Source organism: Tachyglossus aculeatus, chromosome 22 (assembly GCF_015852505.1).
Source record: "Tachyglossus aculeatus isolate mTacAcu1 chromosome 22, mTacAcu1.pri, whole genome shotgun sequence".
Taxonomy (NCBI): domain Eukaryota; kingdom Metazoa; phylum Chordata; class Mammalia; order Monotremata; family Tachyglossidae; genus Tachyglossus; species Tachyglossus aculeatus.
In genome coordinates this window covers 50,875,345-50,901,848 of record NC_052087.1, presented here as the reverse complement: position 1 = coordinate 50,901,848, position 26,504 = coordinate 50,875,345, and the positions used below count along the sequence as shown (strand labels likewise).

The following is a 26,504-nucleotide window of genomic DNA, read 5'->3' as shown; positions in this document are numbered from 1 at the left end:
ACTGTGTGCAGAGCACTGTACTAAGCGCTTGGGAAGTCCAAGTTGGCAACATATAGAGACAGTCCCTACCCAACGGTGGGCTCACAGTCTAAAAATCACTTGTCTGCCGTGTGGCCTTGGGCGAGTCGCTTCATTTCCCTGTGCCTCAGTTCCCTCCCCTGTAAAATAGGGATTCAGACTGCGCCCCACGAGGGACGGGGACTGGGCCCGACCCGATTAGCTTGTCCAACCCCACCGCTTAGACACATTATAAGCGCTTAGCAAATACCACAGTTACCGGGTGACCCGCCCATCTCCCTCTCCTGCCCAGCGGAGAAGGGGCGTCTGCTGCCGCCCTGACTCCTCTTCGCTTCCGCGTTCTTGCAGAGGATGGAGGTCCGGGACCCCCAGAGGGAGAGAAAAGTGACCGTGGGGCCCCGGCTCCCTCAGCGCCCGGGCCCGGAGGAGGACCCCAGCCCCCGTCTCTGCCGGTGAGGGGGCCGCGGGGACTATCGCGTGGCATCTCTCTTTCTTCCCCTTCAGCAGCCTCTGCCTCCCAGTGAGGGGAAGGGGGTCTCTGGGGAAGTAGGGGGTCGAGGCCCGTGAGTTTGGGGGTGATCCCCGGGGTGGGGACTGGGGGCGTTGAGGCGGCAGGCCCTGATGGGGTGCGGTTTGGGCTGCAGGGCCCGGCCCAGCGGACGGCAAGAAGCGCCGGCAGCTACCGACCCCCGCGACGCTCGGGCCCGTACGTGCTGCTGCTGCTCATGTACCAGGAGCAGAGGGTAAATCAATCAATCAGTCGTGTTTATTGAGCGCTTACTGTGTGCAGAGCACTGGACTAAGCGCTCGTGGGGGGGGGGGGGCGGGATCCGGAGGGAGCCGGCGTTGCCGGGGGAGCCGGGATTCCGGAAGAAGCCGGGTGGGGAGGAGGGAGAAGGAAAAGGACCCAGCAGATCTCCCAAGGCGTGCTCAGTGGAAAAGAGCCCGGGCTTTGGAGTCAGAGGTCGTGGCTCCGCCGCTTGTCAGCTGTGTGACGTTGGCCAAGTCACTTCGCTTCTCTGGGCCTCAGTTCCCTCACCTGGAAAATGGGGATGAAGGCTGTGAGCCCCACGTGGGACAACCGGATCACCTTGTATCCCCCCCCCCCCAGCGCTTTGCACATAGTAAGCGCTTAATAAATGCTGCTTAGAGAAGCAGCGTGGCTCAGTGGAAGGAGCCCGGGCTTTGGAGTCAGAGGTCATGGGTTTGAATCCCGGCTCCGCCACATGTCTGCCATCTGACCTTGGGCAAGTCACTTCACTTCTCTGAGCCTCAGTTACCTCCTCTGTAAAATGGGGATTAAGGCTGTGAGCCCCAAGTCAGACAACTTGATCACCTTGTATCCCCCCCCAGCGCTTAGAACAGTGCTCTGTGCATAGTAAGCGCTTCACAAATGCCATCATGATCATTATTATTATATTATATTATATATATAATATATAATATAATTATATTATAATTAATAATATTAATTAATAATATTAATAATAATAAATAATACTGATAATAATAATAAATGCCATTATTATTATTATTATTAGGCAGCCCTTCCCTTCTCTCCCCTCCCCACAGCACAACCCCTATGGGGAGAAGCAGCGGAGCCCACTGGAAGGAGCCCGGGCCTGGGAGCCAGAAAGACCTGGGTTCTAATCCCGGCTCTGCCCCACCGCTGCTGCGTGACATTGGGCAAGTCACTTCACTTCTCTGGGCCTCAGTTCCCTCATCTGTAAAATGGGGATGAAGACTGTTAGCCCCACGTGGGACAACCTGATCACCTTGTATCCCCCCCCAGTGCTTAGAACAGTGCTTTGCACATAGTAAGTGCTTAATAAATGCCATCATTATTATTATTATTATTAGGCAGCCCTTCCCTTCTCTCCCCTCCCCACAGCACAACCCCTATGGGGAGAAGCAGCGGAGCCCACTGGAAGGAGCCCGGGCCTGGGAGCCAGAGAGACCTGGGTTCTAATCCCGGCTCCGCCCCACGGCTGCTGCGTGACGTTGGGCAAGTCACTTCACTTCTCTGGGCCTCAGTTCCCTCATCCGGAAAATGGGGATTAAGTTTGTGAGCCCCAAGTGGGACAGGGACTGTGTCAATCAATCAGTCAATCAATCAGTCAATCAATCGTATTTATTGAGTGCTTACTGTGTGCAGAGCACTGTACTAAGCGCTTGGGAAGTACAGGCTGGCAACATATAGAGCCAGTCCCTACCCAACAGTGGGCTCACAGTCTAGAAAGGGGAGACAGAGAACAAAACCAAACATACTAATAAAATAAAATAAATAGAATAGATATGTACAAGTAAAATAGAGTAATAAATATGTACGAACATATATGTATATATATCCCGATTAGCTTGTGTGCTTAGCAAACAGTAAGCCCTTAACAAATGCCATTTAAAAAAAAAAAGGGGGGGAAAGAGGAGATGCCAAATCCCACAAATCTGGAGCCCCGAGGGCTCTCTGCCCAGGGAGGGCGGCGGGCGGGGAATGCATCCGCCAGCTTTGTTCTTTTGTACTCTCCCCAGCGCTTAGTACAGTGCTCTGCGCACCCAGTAAGCATTGAATACATCAGTCGGTGGTATTTATTAAGCGCTTATTATGTGCAGAGCGTTGTAATGACCATTTAGGAGCGTACAGTGCAGCGGGATCATCAGATATGTTCCCCACCCAATAATGAGCTTCCAGCCTAGAGGAATAAACAGGATTGATTGATGGGGTGGGGTGGAGGGTGCTTTGGACGCCATCCCCGGAGCCTTGGGGTGACACCTCTCCCCTAAACGGTCCCGTGGCCCCTCATGGTTTCAGGGTCCCAGTGGCCGCAGCGTCCTGTCCAGGGAGGAGTTGCAACAGCGATGTGAGCGGGAATTTCCAGGGGTAAGGAGCTGGGGAAAGGGAGGGGGCTGAGAGTGGAGGGAAGGGGGTTCCGGAAAGAAGGGAGAAAAATCAATCAATCAATCAATCGTATTGAGCGCTTACTGTGTGCAGAGCACTGTACTAAGCGCTTGGGAAGTACAAGTCGGCAACATATAGAGACAGTCCCTACCCGACAGCGGGCTCACAGTCTAGCAGCAGTGTGGCTCAGTGGAAGAAGCCCGGGCTTGGGAGTCAGAGGTCATGGGTTCAAATCCCGGCTCCGTCAACTGTGTGACTTTGGGCAAGTCACTTAATACGTATATATATATATATATATATATATATATATATATATATATATATATATATATATATGTGTGTGTGTGTGTGTATATATATATATATATGTGTATATATATATGTGTGTGTGTGTGTGTATATATATACATATATATATATGTGTATATATATATATATCATGGCATTTGTTAAGCACTTACTGTGTGCAAAGCACTGTTCTAAGCGCTGGGGGGGATACAGTGTGATCAAGTTGTCCCACGTAGGGCTCACAGTCTTAATCCCCATTCTTACAGATGAGGTAACTGAGGCTCAGAGAAGCGAAGTGACTTGCCCAAGGTCACACAGCAGACTTGTGGTGGAGCCGGGATTCGAACCCACGACCTCTGACTCCAAAGCCCAGGCTCTTTCCACTGAGCCACGCTGCTTCTCTTGAACTGTTCTTGTTCACTTAACCTCTCTGAGCCTCAGTTCCCTCATCTGGAAAATGGGGATTAAGACTGTGAGCCCCCTGTGGGACAACCTGATGCCCTTGTAACCTCCCCAGCGCTTAGAACAGTGCTTTGCACATAATAAGCGCTTAATAAGTGCCATTATTATTATTATTATTAAGGGCTTTTGGGGGCGGGGAGGGACTTTTAGCTTCTCCAAGGGGACTCATGGTGAGGGGCGGGGAGGGCAGACTGCGAGGGATTCATTCATTCATTCAGTTGTATTTATTGAGCGCTTACTGTGTGCAGAGCACTGGACTTGGAAAGTACAGTTTGGCAACAGTTTGGCCAAGACAGGACCCTTTTCCAGGGCCTGAGGGTGTGCAGGTTGACCCTGCAGACAGGACTGTGCGTGCAGGGAGGTTTAACTCAGCTAGAGAATTAAGGGCCCTGGGTCTTGTCAGTCCCACAGTCAAGTCAAGTGAAGAGAAGCAGTGTGGCTCAGTGGAAAGAGCCCGGGCTTTGGAGTCAGAGGTCACGGGTTCAAATCCTGGCTCTGCCACTTGTCAGCTGGGTGACTTCGGGCAAGTCACTTAACTTCTCTGGGCCTCAGTTACCTCATCTGTAAAATGGGGATGAAGACTTTGAGGCCCCCCCCGTGGGACAACCTGATCACCTCACCGTACCTCGTTCTTGCCTGTCCCGCCATCGGCCCCGGGCCCAGAATGGCCTCCCTCTGCCCATCCTCCAAGCACGCTCTCTTCCTCCCTTCAAGGCCCTGCTGAGAGCTCACCTCCTCCAGGAGGCCTTCCCACACTGAGCCCCTTCCTTCCTCTCCCCCCCGTCCCCCTCTCCATCCCCCCATCTTACCTCCTTCCCTTCCCCACAGCACCTGTATATATGTTTGTACATATTTATTACTCTATTTTACTTGTACATATCTATTCTATCTATTTTATTTTGTTAGTATGTTTGGTTTTGTTCTCTGTCTCCCCCTTTTAGACTGTGAGCCCACTGTTGGGTAGGGACTGTCTCTATATGTTGCCAACTTGTACTTCCCAAGTGCTTAGTACAGTGCTCTTCACACAGTAAGCGCTCAATAAATACGATTGATTGATTGTAACCTCTCCAGCGCTTAGAACAGTGCTTTGCACAGAGTAAGCGCTTAATAAATGCCATCATTATTATTATTATCATTATTAAGTCAGACAGAACCAGTTCCCTGCACAGATTTCTAGGTCCTGTTTCCAGGGAAGCAGCATGGCCTAGTGGCGAGAGCACAGGCTTGGGAGTCAGAGGACATGGGTTCTAATCCCGGCTCCGCACTTGGCTGTTGTGTGACCTTGGGCAAGTCACTGTGCGTCAATTATCTCATCTATAAAACGGGGATTAAGACTGTGAGCCCCACGTGGGACAACCTGCTTATCTTGTATCTACCCCAGGGCTTAGAATAGTGCCTGGCACATAGTAAGCACTTAACAAATACCATTATTGTTGTTGTTATTATTATTATTATTATTACCATTATTGTTATTATTATTATTATTACCCGATCCTGAATTGGAGCAAGGTAGAAGGACCCCAGGCCATTTGCCAAGTTGACCAGCTCTGCTGGTACCCAGGGTCCCCTGGTGCCATGTCTGTCCTTCAGTCATTCAGTCGTACTTATTGAGCATCTACTGTGTGCGGAGCACTGTACTAAGCGCTTGGGAGAGGACAATATAGCGATATAATAGACACATGCCCTGCCCACAGTGAGCTTACAGTCTAGAGGGGGAGACAGACATTACTAGAAATAGGTGAAAGCTATAGAGAGGACAGATAGTAGAGAAGCAGGGTGGCTCAGTGGAAAGAGCCCGTGCTTGGGAGTCAGAGGTCATGGATTCGAATCCCAGCTCCGCCACTTGGCAGCTGTGTGACTTTGGGCAAGTCACGTCTCTTCTCCGGGCCTCGGTTCCCTCATCTGTAAAATGGGGATGAAGACTGTGAGCCCCACGTGGGACAACCTGATTACCTTGTATCCTCCCCAGTGCTCCAGTGCTTAGAACAGTGCTTTGCACATAGTAAGCACTTAAATGCCATTATTATTATTATTATTATTATTATTATTATTATTATTAGAGAATCAGCGTGGCTCAAGAGAAAGAGCACGGGCTTGGGAGTCATTCATTCATTCATTCATTCAGTCGTATTTATTGAGCACTTACTGTATGCAGAGCACTGTACTAAGCGCTTGAGAAGTCCAAGTTGGCAACATATAGAGATGGTCCCTACCCAACAGTGGGCTCACAGTCTAGAGGGGGGAGACAGAGAACAAAACAAAACATATTAAAACCCATCCATTATTTGGTCCAGTGGACTGCAACCTCACATTTGGATGGTTGACTTTTGTGTCTGGGCAATGACCCCAGTGTTCTGGGGCACCGTCCACGCATTCTTGTATCTGGGAAACGGCAATGTTTGCCTGCTTCTTTATAAAGGACCTTTAATTATCGTTTGACCGAAGGCTGTCCTTCACCTCGCCCCCTCCTGCCTCACCTCCCTTCTCTCCTTCTACAGCCCAACCTGCACCCTCCGCTCCTCCGCCGCTAATCTCCTCACCGTTAGGCCTCGTTCTCGCCTGTCCCGCCGTCGACCCCCGGCCCACATCATCCCTCTGGCCTGGAATGCCCTCCCTCTGCCCATCCACCAAGCTAGCTTTCTTCCTCCCTTCGGGGCCCTACTGAGAGCTCACCTCCTCCAGGAGGCCTTCCCAGTCTGAGCCCCTTCCTTCCTCTCCCCCTCGTCCCCCTCTCCATCCCCCTGTCTTGCCTCCTTCCCTTCCCCACAGCACCTGTTTATATGTATATATGTTTGTACATATTTATTACTCTATTTATTTTACTTGTACATATCTATTCTATTTATTATATTTTGTTAATATGTTTGGTTTTGTTCTCTGTCTACCCCTTCTAGACTGTGAGCCCACTGTTGGGTAGGGATTGTCTCCATGTGTTGCCAACTTGTACTTCCCAAGCGCTTAGTACAGTGTTCTGCACACAGTAAGCGCTCAATAAATACGATTGATTGATTGATTGATATTAATAAAATAAGTAGAATAAATATGTTCAAGTAAAATAAATAGAGTAATAAATCTGTACAAACATATATACATCTTTGCAGGTGCTGTGGGGAGGGGAAGGAGGTAAGGCGGGAGGATGGGGAGGGGGAGAAGAAGGAGGGGGCTCAGTCTGGGAAGGCCTCCTGGAGGAGGTGAGCTCTCAGCTCAGCCCTCAGGGGTCATGGGTTCTAATCCCGGCCCCGCCACTTGGCTGTGTGACTTTGGGCATGTCACCTAACTTCTCTGTGCCTCGGTTCCCTCATCTGGAAAATGGGGATTAAAACCGTGAGCCCACGTGGGACAACCTGATTACCTTGTATGCCCCCCGGCGCTTAGAACAGTGCTTGGCACATAGTAAGCGCTTAACAAATACTACCGTCATTATTATTATTGTATGGCACGTGTCCTGGTGTCCCCCCCGCCGGGACTGTGAGCCCACTGTTGGGTAGGGACTGTCTCTCTATGTTGCCAACTTGGACTTCCCAAGCGCCTAGTGCAGTGCTCTGCACACAGTAAGCGCTCAATAAATATGATTGATTGGTTGAGTAGGTGGCCCCCAGCCGCAGCACCGGACCTTGGCCTGCCCTTCGCTCGCTCCTCCGCAGGAACCTTGTCCTCAGGACGCACCGGCCGGACAGGTGAGGCAGACCAGGGTCCCGGGGGGTCTTGGCCTCGTCCGGGCGGGCAGTCCCTGGGGTCGCGGGTGGGGTGGTCTCAGGCCTCCCCTCGCCCTTCTTGGCCCCCGCTTCCTCCCAGCCCCGGCAGGTACTCGCTGACGGCCGAGGGGCTGGAGCTGGCCCAGAAACTCGCGGAGGCCGAGGGCCAGAGGGCGTCCAAACCGGGGGTCCCCTCGCCCCACTCCGGCCAGGAAGAGGAGCCACTGGAAGGAGCGTCCGCTGAGCTGTGAGGACCCCCCCTCAACCCCAGCCGCCGTCCCCGTCCCTACCCCCAGCCCGGACCCCAATCATCCTGGCTGTAGAGCCCTGAGGTGGGAGGTGGCGTCTATATCATCATCAATCGTATTTATTGAGCGCTTACTGTGTGCAGAGCACCGTACTAAGCGCTTGGGAAGTACAAATTGGCAACATACAGAGACAGTCCCTACCCAACAGTGGGCTCACGGTCTAATAGGTGGCGTCTATATCTTCCTCCCCACTCCGGATGCTAGCATCAATCAGTTGGTGGCATTTATTGAACCCCGACGGCGTGCAGAGCACTGGATTAAGCGCTTGGGAAAGGAGTCTTCCCAAATAGGAGTACTCCAAATGCTTCCAAATCGGAGTATTTACTATTCTATTTACTGTGTTAATGATGTGCATTTAGCTTTAGTTCTGTTTGTGCTGACACCTGTCCACCTGTTTTGTTGCCTGTCTCCCCCTTCTAGACTGTGAGCCCGTTGGTGGGTAGGGACCGTCTCGGTATCAATCAATCAATCAATCATATTTATTGAGCGCTTACTGGGTGCAGAGCACTGGACTAAGCGCTTGGGAAGTCCAAGTTGGCAACATATAGAGACGGTCCCTACCCAACAGTGGGCTCACAGTCTAAAAGGGGGAGACAGAACAAAACCAAGCATACTAACAAAATAAATAGAATAGATATGTACAAGTAAAATAGAGTATTTACTATTCGATTTATTGTGTTAACAACGTGCATTTAGCTTTAATTCTGTTTGTGCTGACGACTTGACACCTGGCCACATGTTTTGTTTTCTGTCTCCCCCTTCTAGACTGTGAGCCCATTGGTGGGTAGGGACCGTCTCGGTATCAATCAATCAGTCATATTTATTGAGCGCTTACTGTGCGCAGAGCACTGTACTAAGCGCTTGGGAAGTACAAGGTGGCAACATATAGAGACAGTCCCTACCCAACAGTGGGCTCACAGTCTAAAAGGGGGAGACAGAAAACAAAACCAAACATACTAACAAAATAAAATAAATAGAATAGATATGTACAAGTAAAATAAATAGAGTATTTACTATTCGATTTATTGTGTTAACGACGTGCATTTAGCTTTAATTCTGTTTGTGCTGACGACTTGACACCTGTCCACATGTTTCGTTGTCTGTCTCCCCTTCTAGACTGTGAGCCCGTTGGTGGGTAGGGACCGTCTCGGTATCAATCAATCAATCAATCAGTCAGTCGTATTTATTGAGTGCTTACTGTGTGCAGAGCACTGGACTAAGCGCTTGGGAAGTACAAGTTGGCAACATCTAGAGACAGTCCCTTCCCAACAGTGGGCTCACAGTCTAAAAGGGGGAGACAGAGAACAAAACCAAACATACTAACAAAATAAAATAAATAGAATAGATATGTATGTTGCTGACTTGTACTTCCCAAGTGCTTAGTGCAGTGCTCTGCATACAGTAAGCACTCAATAAATACGATATATATGTATATATGTTTGTACATATTAATTACTCTACTTTACTTGTACATATCTATTCTGTTTATTTTATTTTGTTAGTATGTTTTGTTTTGTTCTCTGTCTCCCCCTTTTAGACTGTGAGCCCACTGTTGGGTAGGGACTGTCTCTCTATGTTGCCAACTTGGACTTCCCAAGCGCTTAGTCCAGTGCTCTGCACACAGTAAGCGCTCAATAAATACAATATATATGTATATATGTTTGTACATATTAATTACTCTACTTATTTATCTTACTTGTACATATCTATTCTATTTATTTTATTTGGTTAGTATGTTTGGTTTTGTTCTCCGTCTCCCCCTTTTAGACTGTGAGCCCACTGTTGAGTAGGGACTGTCTATGTTGCCAACTTGTACTTCCCAAGCGCTTAGTCCAGTGCTCTGCACACAGTAAGCACTCAATAAGTACGATATACATGTATATAGGTTTGTACATATTAATTACTCTATTTACTTATTTATTTTACTTGTACATATCTATTCTATTTTATTTTGTTAGTATGTTTGGTTTTGTTCTCCGTCTCCCCCTTTTAGACTGTGAGCCCACTGTTGAGTAGGGACTGTCTATGTTGCCAACTTGTACTTCCCAAGCGCTTAGTCCAGTGCTCTGCACACAGTAAGCACTCAATAAGTACGATATACATGTATATAGGTTTGTACATATTAATTACTCTATTTACTTATTTATTTTACTTGTACATATCTATTCTATTTTATTTTGTTAGTATGTTTGGTTTTGTTCTCTGACTCCCCCTTTTAGACTGTGAGCCCACTGTTGGGTAGGGACTGTTTCTATATGTTGCCAACTTGGACTTCCCAAGCGCATAGTCCAGTGCTCTGCACACAGTAAGCGCTCAATAAATACGATTGATTGATTGATTGATTGATTGAATGAGTCGGGAGACACGTTCCACGCCCTCGAGGAGCCCCCAGTCTCACAGGAGCCGCCGGGGGGTCCCCGGTCCCATCTGACGGCCCCCTCCGATCCCGCAGATGCCCCAGGGGACAGGACCGAGAGGCAGCAGTGGAGCTCCAAGCCGGAGAATACGAGATTGTGCTGTGTGTGGACGTCAGTGAGACCACGGGGTGAGCTGGGGAGGGGGCTGGGGGTGGGGGGCTCCCGGCCTCCCCCAGCCCCAACGTCATCGCCCGGTGCCCCCCTCAACGCGCACGCAGGGGGACCTCCCGGCCCGAGCTGCTGCAGGAACTGCAGCGCCTGCGGGTCCCTCACCTCGTCCGCAAGCTGCACGTCGGAGATTTTGTCTGGACGGCGCGGGCCCGGGGCGGCGGGGAGCCAGGTAATCAATCAATCAATCAATCGTATTTATTGAGCGCTTACTGTGTGTAGAGCACTGGACTAAGCGCTTGGGAAGTCCAATTTGGCAACCTATAGAGACAGTCCCTACCCAACAGTGGGCTCACAATCTAAAAGGGGGAGACGGAGAACAAAACCAAACATACTAACAAAATAAAAGAAATAGAATAGATATGTACAAGTAAAATAAATAAATAGAGTAATAAATATGTACAGACATATATACATATATACCGGTGCTGTGGGGAAGGGAAGGAGGTAAGATGGGGGGGATGGAGAGGGAAGTGCTTTATTGAGCACCTACTGAGTAAAATGCTGTGTACTAAATGCTTGGGAAGTATAAAACACATTCCTTGCCCACAAGGAGTTTACATTCTTAAGGGGAAAACAGTAAAGTAAAATAAATACTCAATTGTGTGTGTGTGTATACATATATATGTACATATATATATGTGTATATATATATATATATATATATATATATATATATATATATATATATATGTAAATGCTGGGGTTGGGCATAAACGTAAGTACAAGAGGCAGTTAAAGATAGACACACACACACACACACATACATATACATATATATGTATATATATATATATATATATATATATATATATTTAGAAAGATAGATACTGTAAACATATTCTCCATGCTCCTAGAAGAATATAACTGGCAGGTGTCCCAGCTGCAGTTGCCTCCAGTTTTCAGCTGAGGAGTCTTGCTGCCTGAGGTTTTCCTTTTTTAGTTTTGTTTTGTTTTTACTGGTTAAGCGCTCACTAACTGCCAGGCACTGTACTAAGTTTTGGGATAGATACAAGATAATCAGGTTGGACACGGTTCCTGTCCCCACATGGAGCTCTTGGTCTGAGTAGGAGGGAGTTGGATTTAATCTCCAATTTACAAATGAGGTAACCGAGACACAGAAGTTAAGTGGCATCCCCAAGCTTACACAGCAGACAAGCGGCAGAGCTAGGATTCGAAACCAGGTTCACCGACTTCCAGGCCATGTGGCTTTGTTTGACTCTGTTACTGTCGCATATAATGAGCAGGACTGGGCCTACCATGCAACCCCACTTTACTCTGTCAGTGAAGGGGAATGGATTAGACAGGCCAGCCCTCACTCTGACTAGATGAGCCATGCTGTGGTGAAGCAGATTGGGTAGGGACTGTCTCTACATGTTGCCAACTTGTCCTTCCCAAGCGCTTAGTACAGTGCTCTGCACACAGTAAGCGCTCAATAAATACAATTGATAATGATGCCATTTCTCTGCTGCGTGGGGTTAGGGCATGGGCCTGGGAGTCATGTTTGTCTGCTGCATAGGGTTAGGGCACGGGCCTGGGAGTCCCAAGGTTTGCTGCCATTTCCCCTTTTAGACTGTGAGCCCACTGTTGGGTAGGGACTGTCTCGATATGTTGCCAACTTGTACTTCCCAAGCGGTTAGTACAGTGCTCTGCAGACAGTAAGCGCTCAGTAAATATGATTGATAATGATGCCATTTGTCTGCTGCATGGGGTTAGGGCACGGGCCTGGGAGTCCCAAGGTTTGCTGCCATTTCCCCTTCTAGACTGTGAGCCCACTGTTGGGTAGGGACTGTCTCGATATGTTGCCAACTTGTACTTCCCAAGCGCTTAGTACAGTGCTCTGCACACAGTAAGCGCTCAATAAATACGATTGATAATGATGCCATTTGTCTGCTGCATGGGGTTAGGGCACGGGCCTGGGAGTCCCATGGTTTGCTGCCATTTGTCTGCTGCGTAGGGTTAGGTCATGGGCCTGGAAGTCACAAGGTTTGCTGCCATTTCCCCTTTTAGACTGTGAGCCCACTGTTGGGTAGGGACTGTCTCTATATGCTGCCAACTTGTACTTCCCAAGCGCTTAGTACAGTGCTCTGCACACAGTAAGCGCTCAATAAATACGATTGATAATGGTAATGATAATGATAAGTGCTTGGGAAGTACAAGTTGGCAACAGAGAGAGACAGTCCTTACTCAACAGTGGGCTCACAGTCTAACAGGGGGAGGTGGAGAACAAAACCAAACATACTAACAAAATAAAAGAAATAGAATAGATATGTACAAGTAAAATAAATAAATGGAGTAATAAATATGTACAGAAATATATACATATATACAGGTGCTGTGGGGAAGGAAAGGAGGTAAGATGGGGGGGATGGAGAGGGAAGCGCTTGGGAAGTACAAGTTGGCAACATAGAGAGACAGTCCTTACCCAACAGTGGGCTCACAGTCTAAAAGGGGGAGACAGAGAAGAAAACCAAACATACTAACAAAATAAAAGAAATAGAATAGATATGTACAAGTTAAATAAATAAATAAATAGAGTAATAAATATGTACAGACATATATACATATATACAGGTGCTGTGGGGAAGGAAAGGAGGTAAGATGGGGGGGATGGAGAGGGAAGCGCTTGGGAAGTACAAGTTGGCAACATAGACAGTCCCTACCCAACAGTGGGCTCACAGTCTAAAAGGGGGAGACAGAGAACAAAACCAAACATACTGACAAAATAAAAGAAATAGAATAGATAGGTACAAGTAAAATAAATCAATAAATAGAGTAATAAATATGTACAAACATCTATACATATATACAGGTGCTGTGGGGAAGGGAAGGAGGTAAGATGAAGGGGATGGAGAGGGGGACGAGGGGGAGAGGAAGGAAGGGGCTGAGTGTAGGAAGGCCTCCTGGAGGAGGTGAGCTCTCAGTAGGGCCTTGAAGGGAGGAAGAGAGCTAGCTTGGCGGATGGGCAGAGGGAGGCCATTCCAGGCCCAGGGGAGGACGTGGGCCGGGGGTCGATGGCGGGACAGGCGAGAACGAGGCCTAACGGTGAGGAGATTAGCGGCGGAGGAGCGGAGGGTGCGGGCTGGGCTGGAGAAGGACAGAAGGGAGGTGAGGGAGGAGGGGGCGAGGGGATGGATGGATGGACAGCCTTGAAGCCCAGGGTGAGGAATTTCTGCCTGATGCGCAGATTGATTGGTAGCCACTGTAGGGCCAGGTGGACGGGCCGGGGGTGGGCGCGGCCCCGGGAGGGGCTGGGAGTGGGCCCAGCCGAGGGGCAAGGCTGTGACTCAAGCCCCGCCAACCTCCCCAGGCCATCCCGCGGAGCTGGTCCTGGACCACATCGTGGAACGGAAGCGGCTGGATGACTTGTGCGGCAGCATCATCGACGGGCGCTTCCGGGAGCAGAAGGTGCCCGGGCGCGGGCCCTCGGCCCCTCCTCCCCCAGCTCGCGGCCCGCCCTCTTCCCCTCCCCCTCGCCCCTTCGCCTTTCCTCCCCCCACGGGAAGTAGCATGGCCTAGCAGAGCCCAGTCGTGGAAGTCAGAAGGACCTGGGTTCTAATCCCAGCTGTGCCAATTAATAATAGTAATTTTTCTATTTGTTAAGCGCCTACTATGTGCAAAGCACTGTTCTAAGCCCTGGGGAGGATACAGGGTGATCAGGTTGTCCCATGTGGGGCTCACAGTCCTCATCCTTAGAGAAGCAGCATGGCTCAGTGGAAAGAGCCCGGGCTTTGGAGCCCCAGAGGTCATGGGTTCAAATCCCGGCTCCGCCAACTGTCAGCTGTGTGACTTTGGGCAAGTCACTTCACTTCTCTGGGCCTCAGTTCCCCCATCTGTAAAATGGGGATTAAGACTGTGAGCCCCCCGGGGGACAACCTGATCACCTTGTCACCTCCCCAGAACAGTGCTTTGCACATAGTAAGCGCTTAATAAATGCCGTCATTATTATTATTATCATCCCCATTTTACAGATGAGGTAACTGAGGCACCAAGAAGTGACTTGCCCAGAGCTGACGAGTGGCAGAGCCGGGACTTGAACCCATGACCTCCGACTCCCAAGCCCGCGCTCTTTCTAACCTCCCCACGCTTGGAACAGTGCTTTGCACATAGTAAGTGCTTAATAAATGGCATTATTATTAATAATAATAATAATAATGTTGGTATTTGTTAAGCGCTTACTATGTGCAAGGCACTGTTCTAAGCGCTGGGGTACATACAAGGTAATCAGGTTGTCCCACATGGGACTCACAGTCTTCATCCCCATTTTCCAGATAAGGGAACTGAGGCCCAGAGAAGTGAAGTGACTTGCCCAAAGTCGCACAGCTGACAAGTGGCAGAGCTGGGATTTGAACCCATGACCTCTGACTCCAAAGCCTGGGCTCTTTCCACTGAGCCACGCTGCTTCCCCATTGTCGTCATCAGCGCTTAATAAACGCCATTATTATTATGTGAGCCCCAAGTGGGTCAACCTGATCACCTTGTAACCTCCCCAGCGCTTAGAACGGTGCTTTGCACATAGTAAGCGCTTAATAAATGCCATTATTATTATTATTGTATCATCTCCCTCGGCACTTAGAACAGTGCTGGACACACAGGAAGCACTTAACCAATACCATCGTCATCATAAGCGCTTAATAAACGCCATTATTATTATGTGAGCCCCAAGTGGGACAACCTGATCACCTTGTAACCTCCCCAGCGCTTAGAACGGTGCTTTGCACATAGTAAGCGCTTAATAAATGCCATTATTATTATTATTGTATCATCTCCCTCAGCACTTAGAACAGTGCTGGACACACAGGAAGCACTTAACCAATACCATCGTCATCATAAGCGCTTAATAAACGCCATTATGATTATGTGAGCCCCAAGTGGGACAACCTGATCACCTTGGAACCTCCCCAGCGCTTAGAACAGTGCTTTGCACATAGTAAGTGCTTAATAAATGCCATTAATAATAATAATAATAATAATGTTGGTATTTGTTAAGCACTTGCTATGTGCAAGGCACTGTTCTAAGCGCTGGGGTAGATACAAGGTAATCAGGTTGTCCCATGTGGGACTCACAGTCTTTATCCCCATTTTCCAGATGAGGGAACTGAGGCCCAGAGAAGTGAAGTGACTTGCCCAAAGTCGCACAGCTGACAAGTGGCAGAGCCGGGATTTGAACCCATGACCTCTGACTCCAAAGCCCGGGCTCTTTCCACTGAGCCACGCTGCTTCCCCATCGTCATCATAAGCGCTTAATCAACGCCATTATTATTATGTGAGCCCCAAGTGGGACAACCTGATCACCTTGGAACCTCCCCAGCGCTTAGAACGGTGCTTTGCACATAGTAAGCGCTTAATAAATGCCATTATCATTATTATTGTATCATCTCCCTCAGCACTTAGAACAGTGCTGGACGCACAGGAAGCACTTAACCAATACCATCGTCATCATAAGCGCTTAATAAACACCATTATTATTATGTGAGCCCCAAGTGGGACAACCTGATCACCTTGGAACCTCCCCAGCGCTTAGAACAGTGCTTTGCACGTAGTAAGCGCTTAATAAATGCCATTATTATTATTATTATCCCTCCAGCTAGGGTGCCTCAGTTTCCCCTTTCCCCCCCGGGGCCCACCCCTCAGCCGCGACCCTCCCGCCTCTGTTCCCGCAGTTCCGCCTGAAGCGTTGCGGGCTGCGGCGCTGGATCTACCTGGTGGAGGATCACGGGGCCGCCCAGAACCTCAGCCTCCCGGAGTCCACCCTGCTGCAGGCCATCACCAACACCCAGGTGACGGGGCAGCCCTGCCCAATAATGCCGCCAGAGCCCGCGGGGTGCCCACTCCATAGCCCCCGGCCCCCGGAGTCAATCAGTCGTATTTATCGAGCGCTTACTGTGTGCAGAGCACTGTATTAAGCGCTTGGGAAGTCCAAGTTGGCAACATAGAGAGACGGTCCCTACCCAACAGTGGGCTTACAGTCTAGAAGAAGTAGGCTGGCGAACCGGTCTCCTCCAGGGCCCCGACGAGGGCTTCTAGCGAGGGCTAAAACGTCAGCTTCCGGGCCCGTTGGCTTATTGAGCGCTGACTGTGTGCAGCGCACTAGACTAAGCGCTCGGGAAGAAGCAGCTTAGAGAAGCAGCGTGGCTCAGTGGAAAAGAGCCCGGGCTTTGGAGTCAGAGGTCGTGGGTTCAGACCCCGGCTCCGCCACTTGTCAGCCGTGTGACTTGGGGCAAGTCACTTAACTTCTCTGTGCCTCAGTTCCCTCATCTGTAAAATGGGGATTAAGACTGTGAGCCCCCCGTGGGACAACCTGATCACCTTGTAACCTCCCCAGCGCTTAGAACAGTGCTTTGCACATAGTAAGTGCTTAATAAATGCCATTTAAAAAAAAAAAAAAGTCCAAGTTGGCAGCATCTAGAGACGGTCCCTACCCAACAGCGGGCTCGCAGTCTTCGAAGCAGCTGTGGCTCAGTGGGAAGATCACGGGCTTTGGAGTCAGAGGTCATGGGTTCCAATCCCAGCTCTGCCACTTGTCAGCCGTGTGACTTGGGGCAAGTCACTTCACTTCTCTGGGCCTCAGTTCCCTCATCTGGAAAATGGGGACTGTGAGCCCACTGTTGGGTAGGGACTGTCTCTATGTGTTGCCAACTTGTACTTCCCAAGCGCGTAGTACAGTGCTCTGCACACAGTAAGCGCTCAATAAATACGATTGATGATGATGATGATGGGGACTAAGACTGTGAGCCCCATGTGGCACAGCCTGATCACCTTGTATCTTCCCCAGCGCTTAGAACAGTGCTTTGCACATAGTAAGCACTTAACAAATACCATCATTATATTCGAAGCCTGCCCCCTCCCAGTCCCGCCTTCCCACACTGAGCCCCCTCCCCATCTCCCCGCATCTTACCTCCTTCCCCTCCCCACAGCACCTGTATATATGTATTTATGTTTGGATGGATTTATTACTCTATTTTATTAGTACATATTTATTCTATTTATTTTATTTTGTTAATAGTCATTCAGTCATATTTACTGAGCGCTTACTGTGTGCAGAGCACTGTACTAAGCGCTTGGGAAGTACAAGTTGGCAACGTCTAGAGACGGTCCCTACCCAACAGCGGGCTCACAGGCTAGAACTAATATGTTTTGTTTTGTTGCCTGTCTCCCCCTTCTAGACTGTGAGCCCGCTGTTGGGTAGGGACCGTCTCTAGATGTTGCCAACTTGGACTTCCCAAGCGCTTAGTCCAGTGCTCTGCACACAGTAAGCGCTCAATAAATACGATTGAATGAATGAATGAATTATATTTATTTTATTTTGTTAACATGTTTTGTTTTGTCGTCTCCCTCCCCCTACTAGACTGGGAGCCCGCTGTTGGGTAGGGACCGTCTCTAGGTGTTGCCAATTTGGACTTCCCAAGCGCTTAGTACAGTGCTCTGCACACAGTAAGCGCTCAATAAATACGATTGAATGAATGACTGAATGCCCCAGTCCCGCGAGGCTTCCAGGCCTGGGCCTCAAGACAGTAAGCTTGTGGGCAGGCAGTGTGTCAGTTTACGGTTACATTCTAGACTGTGAGCCCACTGTTGGGTAGGGACCGTCTCTATATATTGCCAGTTATACTTCCCAAGCGCTTAGTACAGTGCTGTGCACACAGTGAGCGCTCAATAAATACAATTGAATGAATTGGACATTCCCAAAGTCCTTAGTAGAGTGTTCTGCACACAGTAAGCACTCCAACTTGTACTTCCCAAGAGCTTTGTACAGTGCTCTGCACACAGTGAGCGCTCAGTAAATACGATTGAATGAATTGGACACTCCCAAAGTCCTTAGTAGAGTGTTCTGCACACAGTAAGCACTCCAACTTGTACTTCCCAAGCGCTTTGTACAGTGCTCTGCACACAGTGAGCGCTCAGTAAATACGATTGAACGAATTGGACACTCCCAAAGTCCTTCGTAGAGTGTTCTGCACATAGTAAGCACTCCAACTTGTACTTCCCAAGCGCTTTGTATAGTGCTCTGCACACAGTGAGCGCTCAGTAAATACGATTGAATGAATTGGACACTCCCAAAGTCCTTAGTAGAGTGTTCTGCACATAGTAAACACTCCAACTTGTACTTCCCAAGCGCTTAGTACAGTGCTCTGCTCTATAAATACAATTGAATGAGTGAATGAATGAAATAAGTACTTATGAAAGAATGGAGCATTCATTCAATCGTATTTATTGAGCGCTTACTGTGTGCAGAGCACTGTACTAAGAGCTTGGGAAGTCCAAGTTGGCAACATATAGAGACGGTCCCTACCCAACAGCAGAGAAGCAGCGTGGCTCAGTGGAAAGAGCCCGGGCTTTGGAGTCAGAGGTCATGGGTTCTAATCCTGGCTCCGCAGAGAAACAGCATGGCTCAGTGGACAGAGCCCAGGCTTTGGAGTCAGAGGTCATGGATTCTAATCCTGGCTCCTCCAATGGTCAGCTGTGCGACTTTGGGCAAGTCACTTCACTTCTCCGGGCCTCAGTGACCTTATCTGTAAAATGGGGATGAAGACTGCGAGCCCCCCGTGGGACAACCTGATCGCCTTGTAACCTCCCCAGCGCTTCGAACAGCGCTTTGCACATAGTAAGCGCTTAAAAAAAAAAAAAAAAAAGACGGGCCCAGCCCCACTGTCCTGCTCGCCCAGGTGATCGACGGCTTCTTTGTCAAGAGAACCGTGGACCTGAAGGAGTCGGCGGCCTATCTGGCGCTTGTCACCCGGGGGCTCCAGAGGCTGTATGAGGTAACGAGTTGGGGACCACCCCCTCCACCACCCCCCTCCATCCTCCTCCATCCTTCCTTATGTTGCCAACTTGTCCTTCCCAAGCGCTTAGTCCAGTGCTCTGCACACGGTGAGCGCTCAATAAATACAATTGATGGATCGATTCCTCAGGGTCAGACCCTGCGCGGCCGGCCTTGGGGAAAGGAAGAGGAAGGGCAGGCCGGAGGCGTCACCCCCGGCCCACCGCGCTCCTTCCTGACGTTCAGAGACTTCAACGCCAGAGCCATGAAGAACAAGGTGCGGCCCCGGCCCTCCCCGCGACCCTGCTGAGGCTTGCCCCCCGGCCCCCGGCCGACGCGTCCCGTCTTGTCCCCTCCCCGCTGCCCGGCTTCCCCTCTCCCCGCAGGCCCAGTCGGTGCGGGAGGTGTTTGCTCGGCAGCTGATGCAGGTGCGGGGGCTGAGCGGGGAGAAGGCCGCTGCCCTGTTGGATAGATACAACACCCCGGCCAGGTGATGCCAGCGCTCCGGGGGGCACCAAGTGGGCAATGGGGGGTCACGGGGGGTGTGCCTTCAAACAGGCTTCCAACTGTGGCACAGAGCTCTCCGGCTATTTGAAGCCGGGATCGGCGGGGAGGTAATAATAAATGGCATTTGTTAAGCGCTTACTGTGTGCCAAGCACTGTTCTAAGCGCTGAGGGGGTACAAGGTGATCAGGTTGTCCCACACGGGGCTCACAGTCTTCATCCCCATTTTACAGATAATAATAATGGCATTTGTTAAGTGCTTACTATGTGCAAAGCACTGTTCTAAGCGCTGGGGGGATACAAGGTGATCAGGTTGTCCCACGCGGGGCTCACAGTCTTAATCCCCATTTTATAGATAATAATGATGATGGCATTTGTTAAGCGCTTACTATGTGCAAAGCACTGTTCTAAGCGCTGGGGGGGATACAAGGTGATCAGGTTGTCCCATGCGGGGCTCACAGTCTTAATCCCCATTTTATAGATAATAATGATGATGGCATTTGTTAAGCACTTACTATCTGCAAATCACTGTTCTAAGTGCTGGGGGGATACAGGGTGATCAGGTTGTCCCATGCAGGGCTCACAGTCTTCATCCCCATTTTACAGATAATAATAATGGCATTTGTTAAGCGCTTACTATCTGCCAAGCACTGTTCTACATGCTGGGGAGGATACAAGGTGATCAGGTTGTCCCATGCGGGGCTCACAGTCTTAATCCCCATTTTACAGATAATAATAATAATAATAATGGCATTTGTTAAGCGCTTACTTTGTGCAAAGCACTGTTCTAAGCGCTGGGGGGGATACAAGGTGATCAGGTTGTCCCGCGCGGGGGTCACAGTCTTAATCCCCATTTTACAGATAATAATAATAATAATAATAATGGCATTTGTTAAGCGCTTACTATGTGCAAAGCACTGTTCAAAGCACTGGGGGTGATACAAGGTGATCAGGTTGTCCCACGGGGGGCTCACAGTCTTAATCCCCATTTTACAGATAATAATAATAATGGCATTTGTTAAGTGTTTACTATCTGCAAAGCACTGTGCTAAGTGCTGGGGGGATACAAGGTGATCGGGTTGTCCCACGTGGGGCTCACAGTCTTAATCCCCATTTTACAGATAATAATAATAATAATGATAATAATAATAATGGCATTTGTTAAGTGCTTAGTATGTGCAAAGCACTGTTCTAAGCACTGGGGGGGATGCAGGGTGATCAGGTTGTCCCATGCGGGGCTCACAGTCTTCATCCCCATTTTACAGATAATAATAATAATAATGGCATTTGTTAAGCGCTTACTATCTGCAAAGCACAGTTCTAAGCGCTGGGGGGGATGCAGGGTGATCAGGTTGTCCCACGTGGGGCTCACAGTCTTTAATCCCCATTTTACAGATAATAATAATAATGGCATTTGTTAAGCGCTTACTATGTGCAAAGCACTGTTCTAAGCGCTGGGGGGGATACAAGGTGATCAGGTTGTCCCACGCGGGGCTCACAGTCTTAATCCCCATTTTACAGATAATAATAATAATGGCATTTGTTAAGCGCTTACTATGTGCAAAGCACTGTTCTAAGCACTGGGGAGGATACAAGGGGATCAGGTTGTCCCACGCGGGGCTCACAGTCTTCATCCCCATTTTCCAGATGAGGTCACTGAGGCCCAGAGATGTGAAGTGACTTGCCCAAAGTCACACAGCTGACAAGCGGCGGAGCAGGGATTCGAACCCATGACCTCTGACTCCCAAGTCCGTGCTGTTTCCACTGAGCCACGCTGCTTCTCTGTGTGAAGCGGCCCAGAATACCCTCCCTCCTCAGATCCAACAGACGACTTCCCCTCCGCCCCACCTCAAAGCCTTATTGAACGTTCATCTCCTCCAAGGGGCCTTCCCTGATTAAGCCCCCCTTTCCTCTTCTCCCAATAATAATAATAATAATAATGACGGCATTTGTTAAGCGCTTACTCTATGCCAAGCACCTTGACTTGCTCCCTTCATTCATGGAGAAGCAGTGTGGCTCAGTGGAAAAGAGCCCGGGCTTTGGAGTCAGAGGTCATGGGTTCAAATCCCCGCTCCGCCACTTGTCAGCTGGGTGACTTTGGGCAATCTTCTAGACTGTGAGCCCACTGTTGGGTAGGGACCATCTCTATATGTTGCCAAATTGTACTTCGCAAGCGCTTAGTACAGTGCTCTGCACACAGTAAGTGCTCAATAAATACAATTGAATGAATGAATGAAGTCACTTAACTTCTCTGGGCCTCAGTTCCCTCCTCTGTAAAATGGGGATTAAGACTGTGAGCCCCCTGTGGAACAACCTGATCACTTTGTAACCTCCCCAGTGCTCAGAACAGTGCTTTGCACATAGTAAGCGCTTAATAAATGTCATTATTATTATTGTTATTATTATTATTATTATTATTATTATCCCTCCCTCCCGGCCTCACACCACTTACGTCCATATCTGTCATTTATTGATTTCTATTCAAGTCTGTCTGCCCCCGCCTCTAGACTGTCAGCTCATTGTGGGCAGGGAATTCATTCCATCGTATTTATTGAGCGCTTACTGTGTGCGGAGCACTGTACTAAGCGCTTGGGAAGTACAAGTCGGCAACAGATAGAGACGGTCCCTACCCAACAATGGGCTCACAGTCTAGAAGTGTCTGTTGTAATAATAATAATAATGATGATGGTATTTGTTAAGCGCTTACTATGTGCAAAGCACTGTTCTAAGCGCTGGGGAGATTACAAGGTGATCAGGTTGTCCCACGGTGGGCTCACAGTCTTAATCCCCCTTTTACAGATGAGGTAAGTGAGGCACAGAGAAGTTAAGTGGCTTGCCCAGAGTCACACAGCTGACAGTTGGCGGAGATGGGATTTGAACCCCTGACCTCTGACTCCGAAGCCCGGGTTCGTTCCACTGAGCCACGCTGCTTCTCATATTGTCTTCTCCCCAGCAGTAGTCCAGTGCCCTGCCTGCAGTAAGCGTTCATAATAATAATAATAATAATAATAATAATAATAATGGCATTTTTTAAGCGCTTACTATGTGCAAAGCACTGTTCTAAGTGCTGGGGGGGATACAGTGTGATCAAGTTGTCCCACGTGGGGCTCACAGTCTTAATCCCCATTTTTACAGATGAGGGAACTGAGGCTCAGAGAAGTTAAGTGACTTGCTCAAGGTCACACAGCAGACTTGTGGTGGAGCCGGGATTCGAACCCCTGACTTCTGACTCCAAAGCCCGGGCTCTTTCCACTGAGCCACGCTGTATCTCTATATTCAGAGATACAGTCAGTCAATTCGATTGACTGACTGACTAGGGGTGTGTGGGTTGAGGGGCGCGGGGTTTGTGCGGCCAATTCCAAGCCTGGCGCTGCGCTGGTTGTGCGCGTTCTTTTTCTGTGTCTCTCACACTCCCTCTGTCTGTTCCTGCAGCCTCCTGGCCGCCTACGACGCCTGTGCCACTCCCCAGGAGCGCGAGGGGCTACTCAGTACCATCAAGTGCGGCCCCCTGCAGCGGTGAGACCCCCCACGAGCCCCCATCTCCGCCCTGGCTCCGGGGGTCCCTGCGGGAAAGAGTCTGGGAGGGAAGGGAGCACCATCCGTCCAGCCCATCCCCGGCCCGGGGCGTGGCTCGGTGGAAAGAGCACGGGCTTTGGGTTCAAATCCTGACTCTGCCACACGTCTGCTGTGTGATCTTGGGCAAGTCACTTCACTTCTCTGGGCCTCAGTGACCTCATCTGGAAAATGGGGATTAAGACTGTGAGCTCCACATGGGACAACCTGATCCCCCTGTATCCTCCCCAGCACTTAGAACAGTGCTTTGCACATAGTAAGTGCTTAACAAATGCCAATTATTATTATTATTATTATTATTATTATTATTATTCTCTGTTGCAGAAACCTGGGCCCAGCCCTGAGCCGCACCCTGGCCCAACTCTACTGCACCGCGGGACCCCTGCCCTGAGCCCCCAGACCGGACCCGTGCCAACAGAGGGGCCGGGCGGAGGGGACGGACAGACAGGCTGGGGGGTCCAGCCCCCAAGGCGTGAGGATTTTAATGGGAAAAATTTTAATGGGAAATCTCTTTGGTACAATAAAGGTCTGTTTTTTTTATTTTGGGGGGGTGCTTTTATGGTTTTTGTTAAGCTCCATGCACTAGGCACTGTACTAAGCTCTAGTGAAGATACAAGTTAATCAGGTTGGACACATCGCGCTCACAGTCTTCATCCCTGTTTTACCTGTGAGGGAACCGAGGCCCAGAGAAGGCAAGTGACCTGCCAGACAAGGGGGCCGAGGCAGGATTAGAACCCAGGTCCTTCTGGGTTCTAATCTACTCTATCCTAATCCTCCTCGACCTCTCAGCTGCCTTCGACACTGTGGCCCACCCCTTTCTCCTCAACACGCTATCCGACCTTGGCTTCACAGACTCCGTCCTCACCTGGTTCTCCTCTTATCTCTCCGGTCATTCTTTCTCAGTCTCTTTTGCGGGCTCCTCCTCCCCCTCCCATCCCCTTACTGTGGGGGTTCCCCAATGTTCAGTGCTTGGTCCCCTTCTGTTCTCGATCTACACGCACTCCCTTGGTGACCTCATTCGCTCCCACGGCTTCCACTATCATCTCTACGCTGATGACACCCAGATCTCCATCTCTGCCCCTGCTCTCTCCCCCTCTCTCCAGGCTCGCATCTCCTCCTGCCTTCAGGACATCTCCCATCTGGATGTCTGCCCGCCACCTAAAGCTCAACATGTCCAAGACTGAACTCCTTGTCTTCCCTCCCAAACCCTGCCCTCTCCCTGACTTTCCCATCTCTGTTGACGGCACTACCATCCTTCCTGTCTCACAAGCCCGCAACCTTGGTGTCATCCTCGACTCCGCTCTCTTGTTCACCCCTCACATCCAAGCCGTCACCAAAACCTGCCGGTCTCAGCTCCGCAACATTGCCAAGCTCCGCCCTTTCCTCTCCATCCAAACCGCTACCCTGCTCGTTCAAGCTCTCATCCTATCCCGTCTGGACTACTGCATCAGCCTTCTCTCTGATCTCCCATCCTCGTGTCTGTCCCCACTTCAATCCATACTTCACGCCACTGCCCGGATTGTCTTTGTCCAGAAACGCTCTGGGCATGTTACTCCCCTCCTCAAAAATCTCCAGTGGCTACCAATCAATCTGCGCATCAGGCAGAAACTCCTCACCCTGGGCTTCAAGGCTGTCCCTCCCCTCGCCCCCTCCTCCCTCACCTCCCTTCTGTCCTTGTCCAGCCCAGCCCGCACCCTCTGCTCCTCTGCCACCGCTAATCTCCTCACCATTAGGCCTCGCTCTCGCCTGTCCCGCCGTCAGCCCCCGGCCCACGTCATCCCCCGGGCCTGGAATGGCCTCCCTCTGCCCATCCGCCAAGCTAGCTCTCTTCCTCCTTTCAAGGCCCTACTGAGAGCTCACCTCCTCCAGGAGGCCTTCCCAGACTGAGCCCATTCCTTCCTCTCCCCCTCCTCCCCCTCTCCATCCCCCTCATCTTACCTCCTTCCCTTCCCCACAGCACCTGTATATATGTTTGTACATATTTATTACTCTATATTACTTGTACATATCTATTCTATTTTATTTTGTTAGTATGTTTGGTTTTGTTCTCTGTCTCCCCCTTTTAGACTGTGAGCCCACTTTTGGGTAGGGACTGTCTCTAGATGTTGCCAACTTGTACTTCCCAAACGCTTAGTACAGTGCTCTGCACACAGTAAGCGCTCAATAAGTACAATTGATTGATTGATTCTGACTCCCAGTCCTGGCTGTAACAATAATAATAATGATGGCATTAAGCGCTTACTATGTGCAAAGCACTGTTCTAAGCGCTGGGGAGGTTACAAGGCGATCAGGTTGTCCCACAGGGGGCTCACAGTCTTCATCCCCATTTTCCAGATGAGGCAACTGAGGCCCAGAGAAGTGAAGTGACTTGCCCAAAGTCACCCAGCTGACAATTAGCAGAGCTGGGATTTGAACCCATGACCTCTGACTCCAAAGCCCGGGCTCTTTCCACTGAGCCATGCTGCTTCTCTGTAGCCACTAGGCCATACTGCTTCTCTCTTAAACCACGCGCTGGCTCCGGGCAGGTTCCCGGATCCCCTTCCGCGACTCCCACCCCTCTCCCTCCGACCCCAAGGGAATCCACGGCCGCCGTCTCCGGCTTTTTCTCTTTTTTTATTTCCTTTCTCTTTTCTCAGTTCCGTTGCAGCTTGTTGCACTGCCCCGACCGGCGTGGAAGGGGAGGGGACAGGGAACTCCTGTTCCCTCCGGAGTTTCGGGAAGTTGTGGGGGGGGATCTGAGGCAGGGCAGGGGGCCCAGCCCTGCGGGTTAGAAGGCGTAGGCGCCCACGAAGACGGTGAGCCGGAGGACGGAGCTGGACCTGTAGCTCATGAGCGAATTCATGGTGACCATCTCCAGGTCCAGCACGAACTCCCGCGGGCCCGTCACCGGCCGCGCCAGCACCAGCATCGCGCTGACGTTGTTGATTTGCTGCGGGAGACAGGAGGGAAGGGGTTAACGGGGCGGCTCCTGGGGTGGGGGCACACAAGAAGCGCTCAGTAAATACGACCGAATGGTCCACAGACACCTACAAGTGTCCAAACCGAGCACAGGAACCTAGAAATCTCTCCTCACCGGCTTTAGAAGCAGAGGCTCGAATCCCGGCTCTGCTGTGTGACCCCCCCCGGGCAAGTCACTTAATAATAATAATAACGATGGCATTTATTAAGCGCTTACTATGTGCAAAGCACTGTTCTAAGTGCTGGGGAGGTTACAGGGTGATCAGGTTGTCCCACATGGGACATATTTGTTGCTCTATTTATCTATTTTACTTGTACATATCTCTTCTATTTATTTTATTTTGTTAGTATGTTTGGTTTTGTCTCCCCCTTTTAGACTGTGAGCCCACTGTTGGGTAGGGACTGTCTCTATATGTTGCCAATTTGGACTTCCGAAGCGCTTAGTACAGTGCTCTG

The 26,504-nt window shown here is 50.0% G+C and overlaps 2 protein-coding genes across 4 annotated transcripts in view; one reads left to right on the top strand and one right to left on the bottom strand.

Moving 5' to 3' along the window:
- The window catches only part of MUS81 (MUS81 structure-specific endonuclease subunit), a 37,756-nt gene extending 14,126 nt beyond the window's left edge, over window positions 1-23,630 (top strand). Inside the window, exons 3-16 of one of the 2 annotated variants that reach the window (XM_038764490.1) lie at window positions 367-470; window positions 663-761; window positions 2,828-2,896; window positions 7,253-7,341; window positions 7,469-7,606; window positions 10,120-10,212; window positions 10,303-10,424; window positions 13,563-13,660; window positions 15,916-16,032; window positions 18,919-19,014; window positions 19,165-19,290; window positions 19,400-19,503; window positions 22,950-23,033; window positions 23,415-23,630. In XM_038764490.1, the coding sequence (XP_038620418.1) occupies window positions 367-470; window positions 663-761; window positions 2,828-2,896; window positions 7,253-7,341; window positions 7,469-7,606; window positions 10,120-10,212; window positions 10,303-10,424; window positions 13,563-13,660; window positions 15,916-16,032; window positions 18,919-19,014; window positions 19,165-19,290; window positions 19,400-19,503; window positions 22,950-23,033; window positions 23,415-23,481 (1,406 nt within the window). In that variant the 3' untranslated portion in view covers window positions 23,482-23,630. The remainder of the gene's footprint in view (window positions 1-366; window positions 471-662; window positions 762-2,827; window positions 2,897-7,252; window positions 7,342-7,468; window positions 7,607-10,119; window positions 10,213-10,302; window positions 10,425-13,562; window positions 13,661-15,915; window positions 16,033-18,918; window positions 19,015-19,164; window positions 19,291-19,399; window positions 19,504-22,949; window positions 23,034-23,414) is intronic. The other variant, XM_038764491.1, reaches the window with a different exon arrangement.
- A 2,063-nt stretch (window positions 23,631-25,693) lies between these two features.
- EFEMP2 (EGF containing fibulin extracellular matrix protein 2) overlaps window positions 25,694-26,504 on the bottom strand; it is a 34,250-nt gene continuing 33,439 nt past the window's right edge. For both annotated transcript variants that reach the window (XM_038764362.1, XM_038764363.1), the window contains exon 11: window positions 25,694-26,019. In XM_038764362.1, coding sequence (XP_038620290.1) covers window positions 25,858-26,019 — 162 coding nt within the window. In that variant the 3' untranslated portion in view covers window positions 25,694-25,857. The remainder of the gene's footprint in view (window positions 26,020-26,504) is intronic.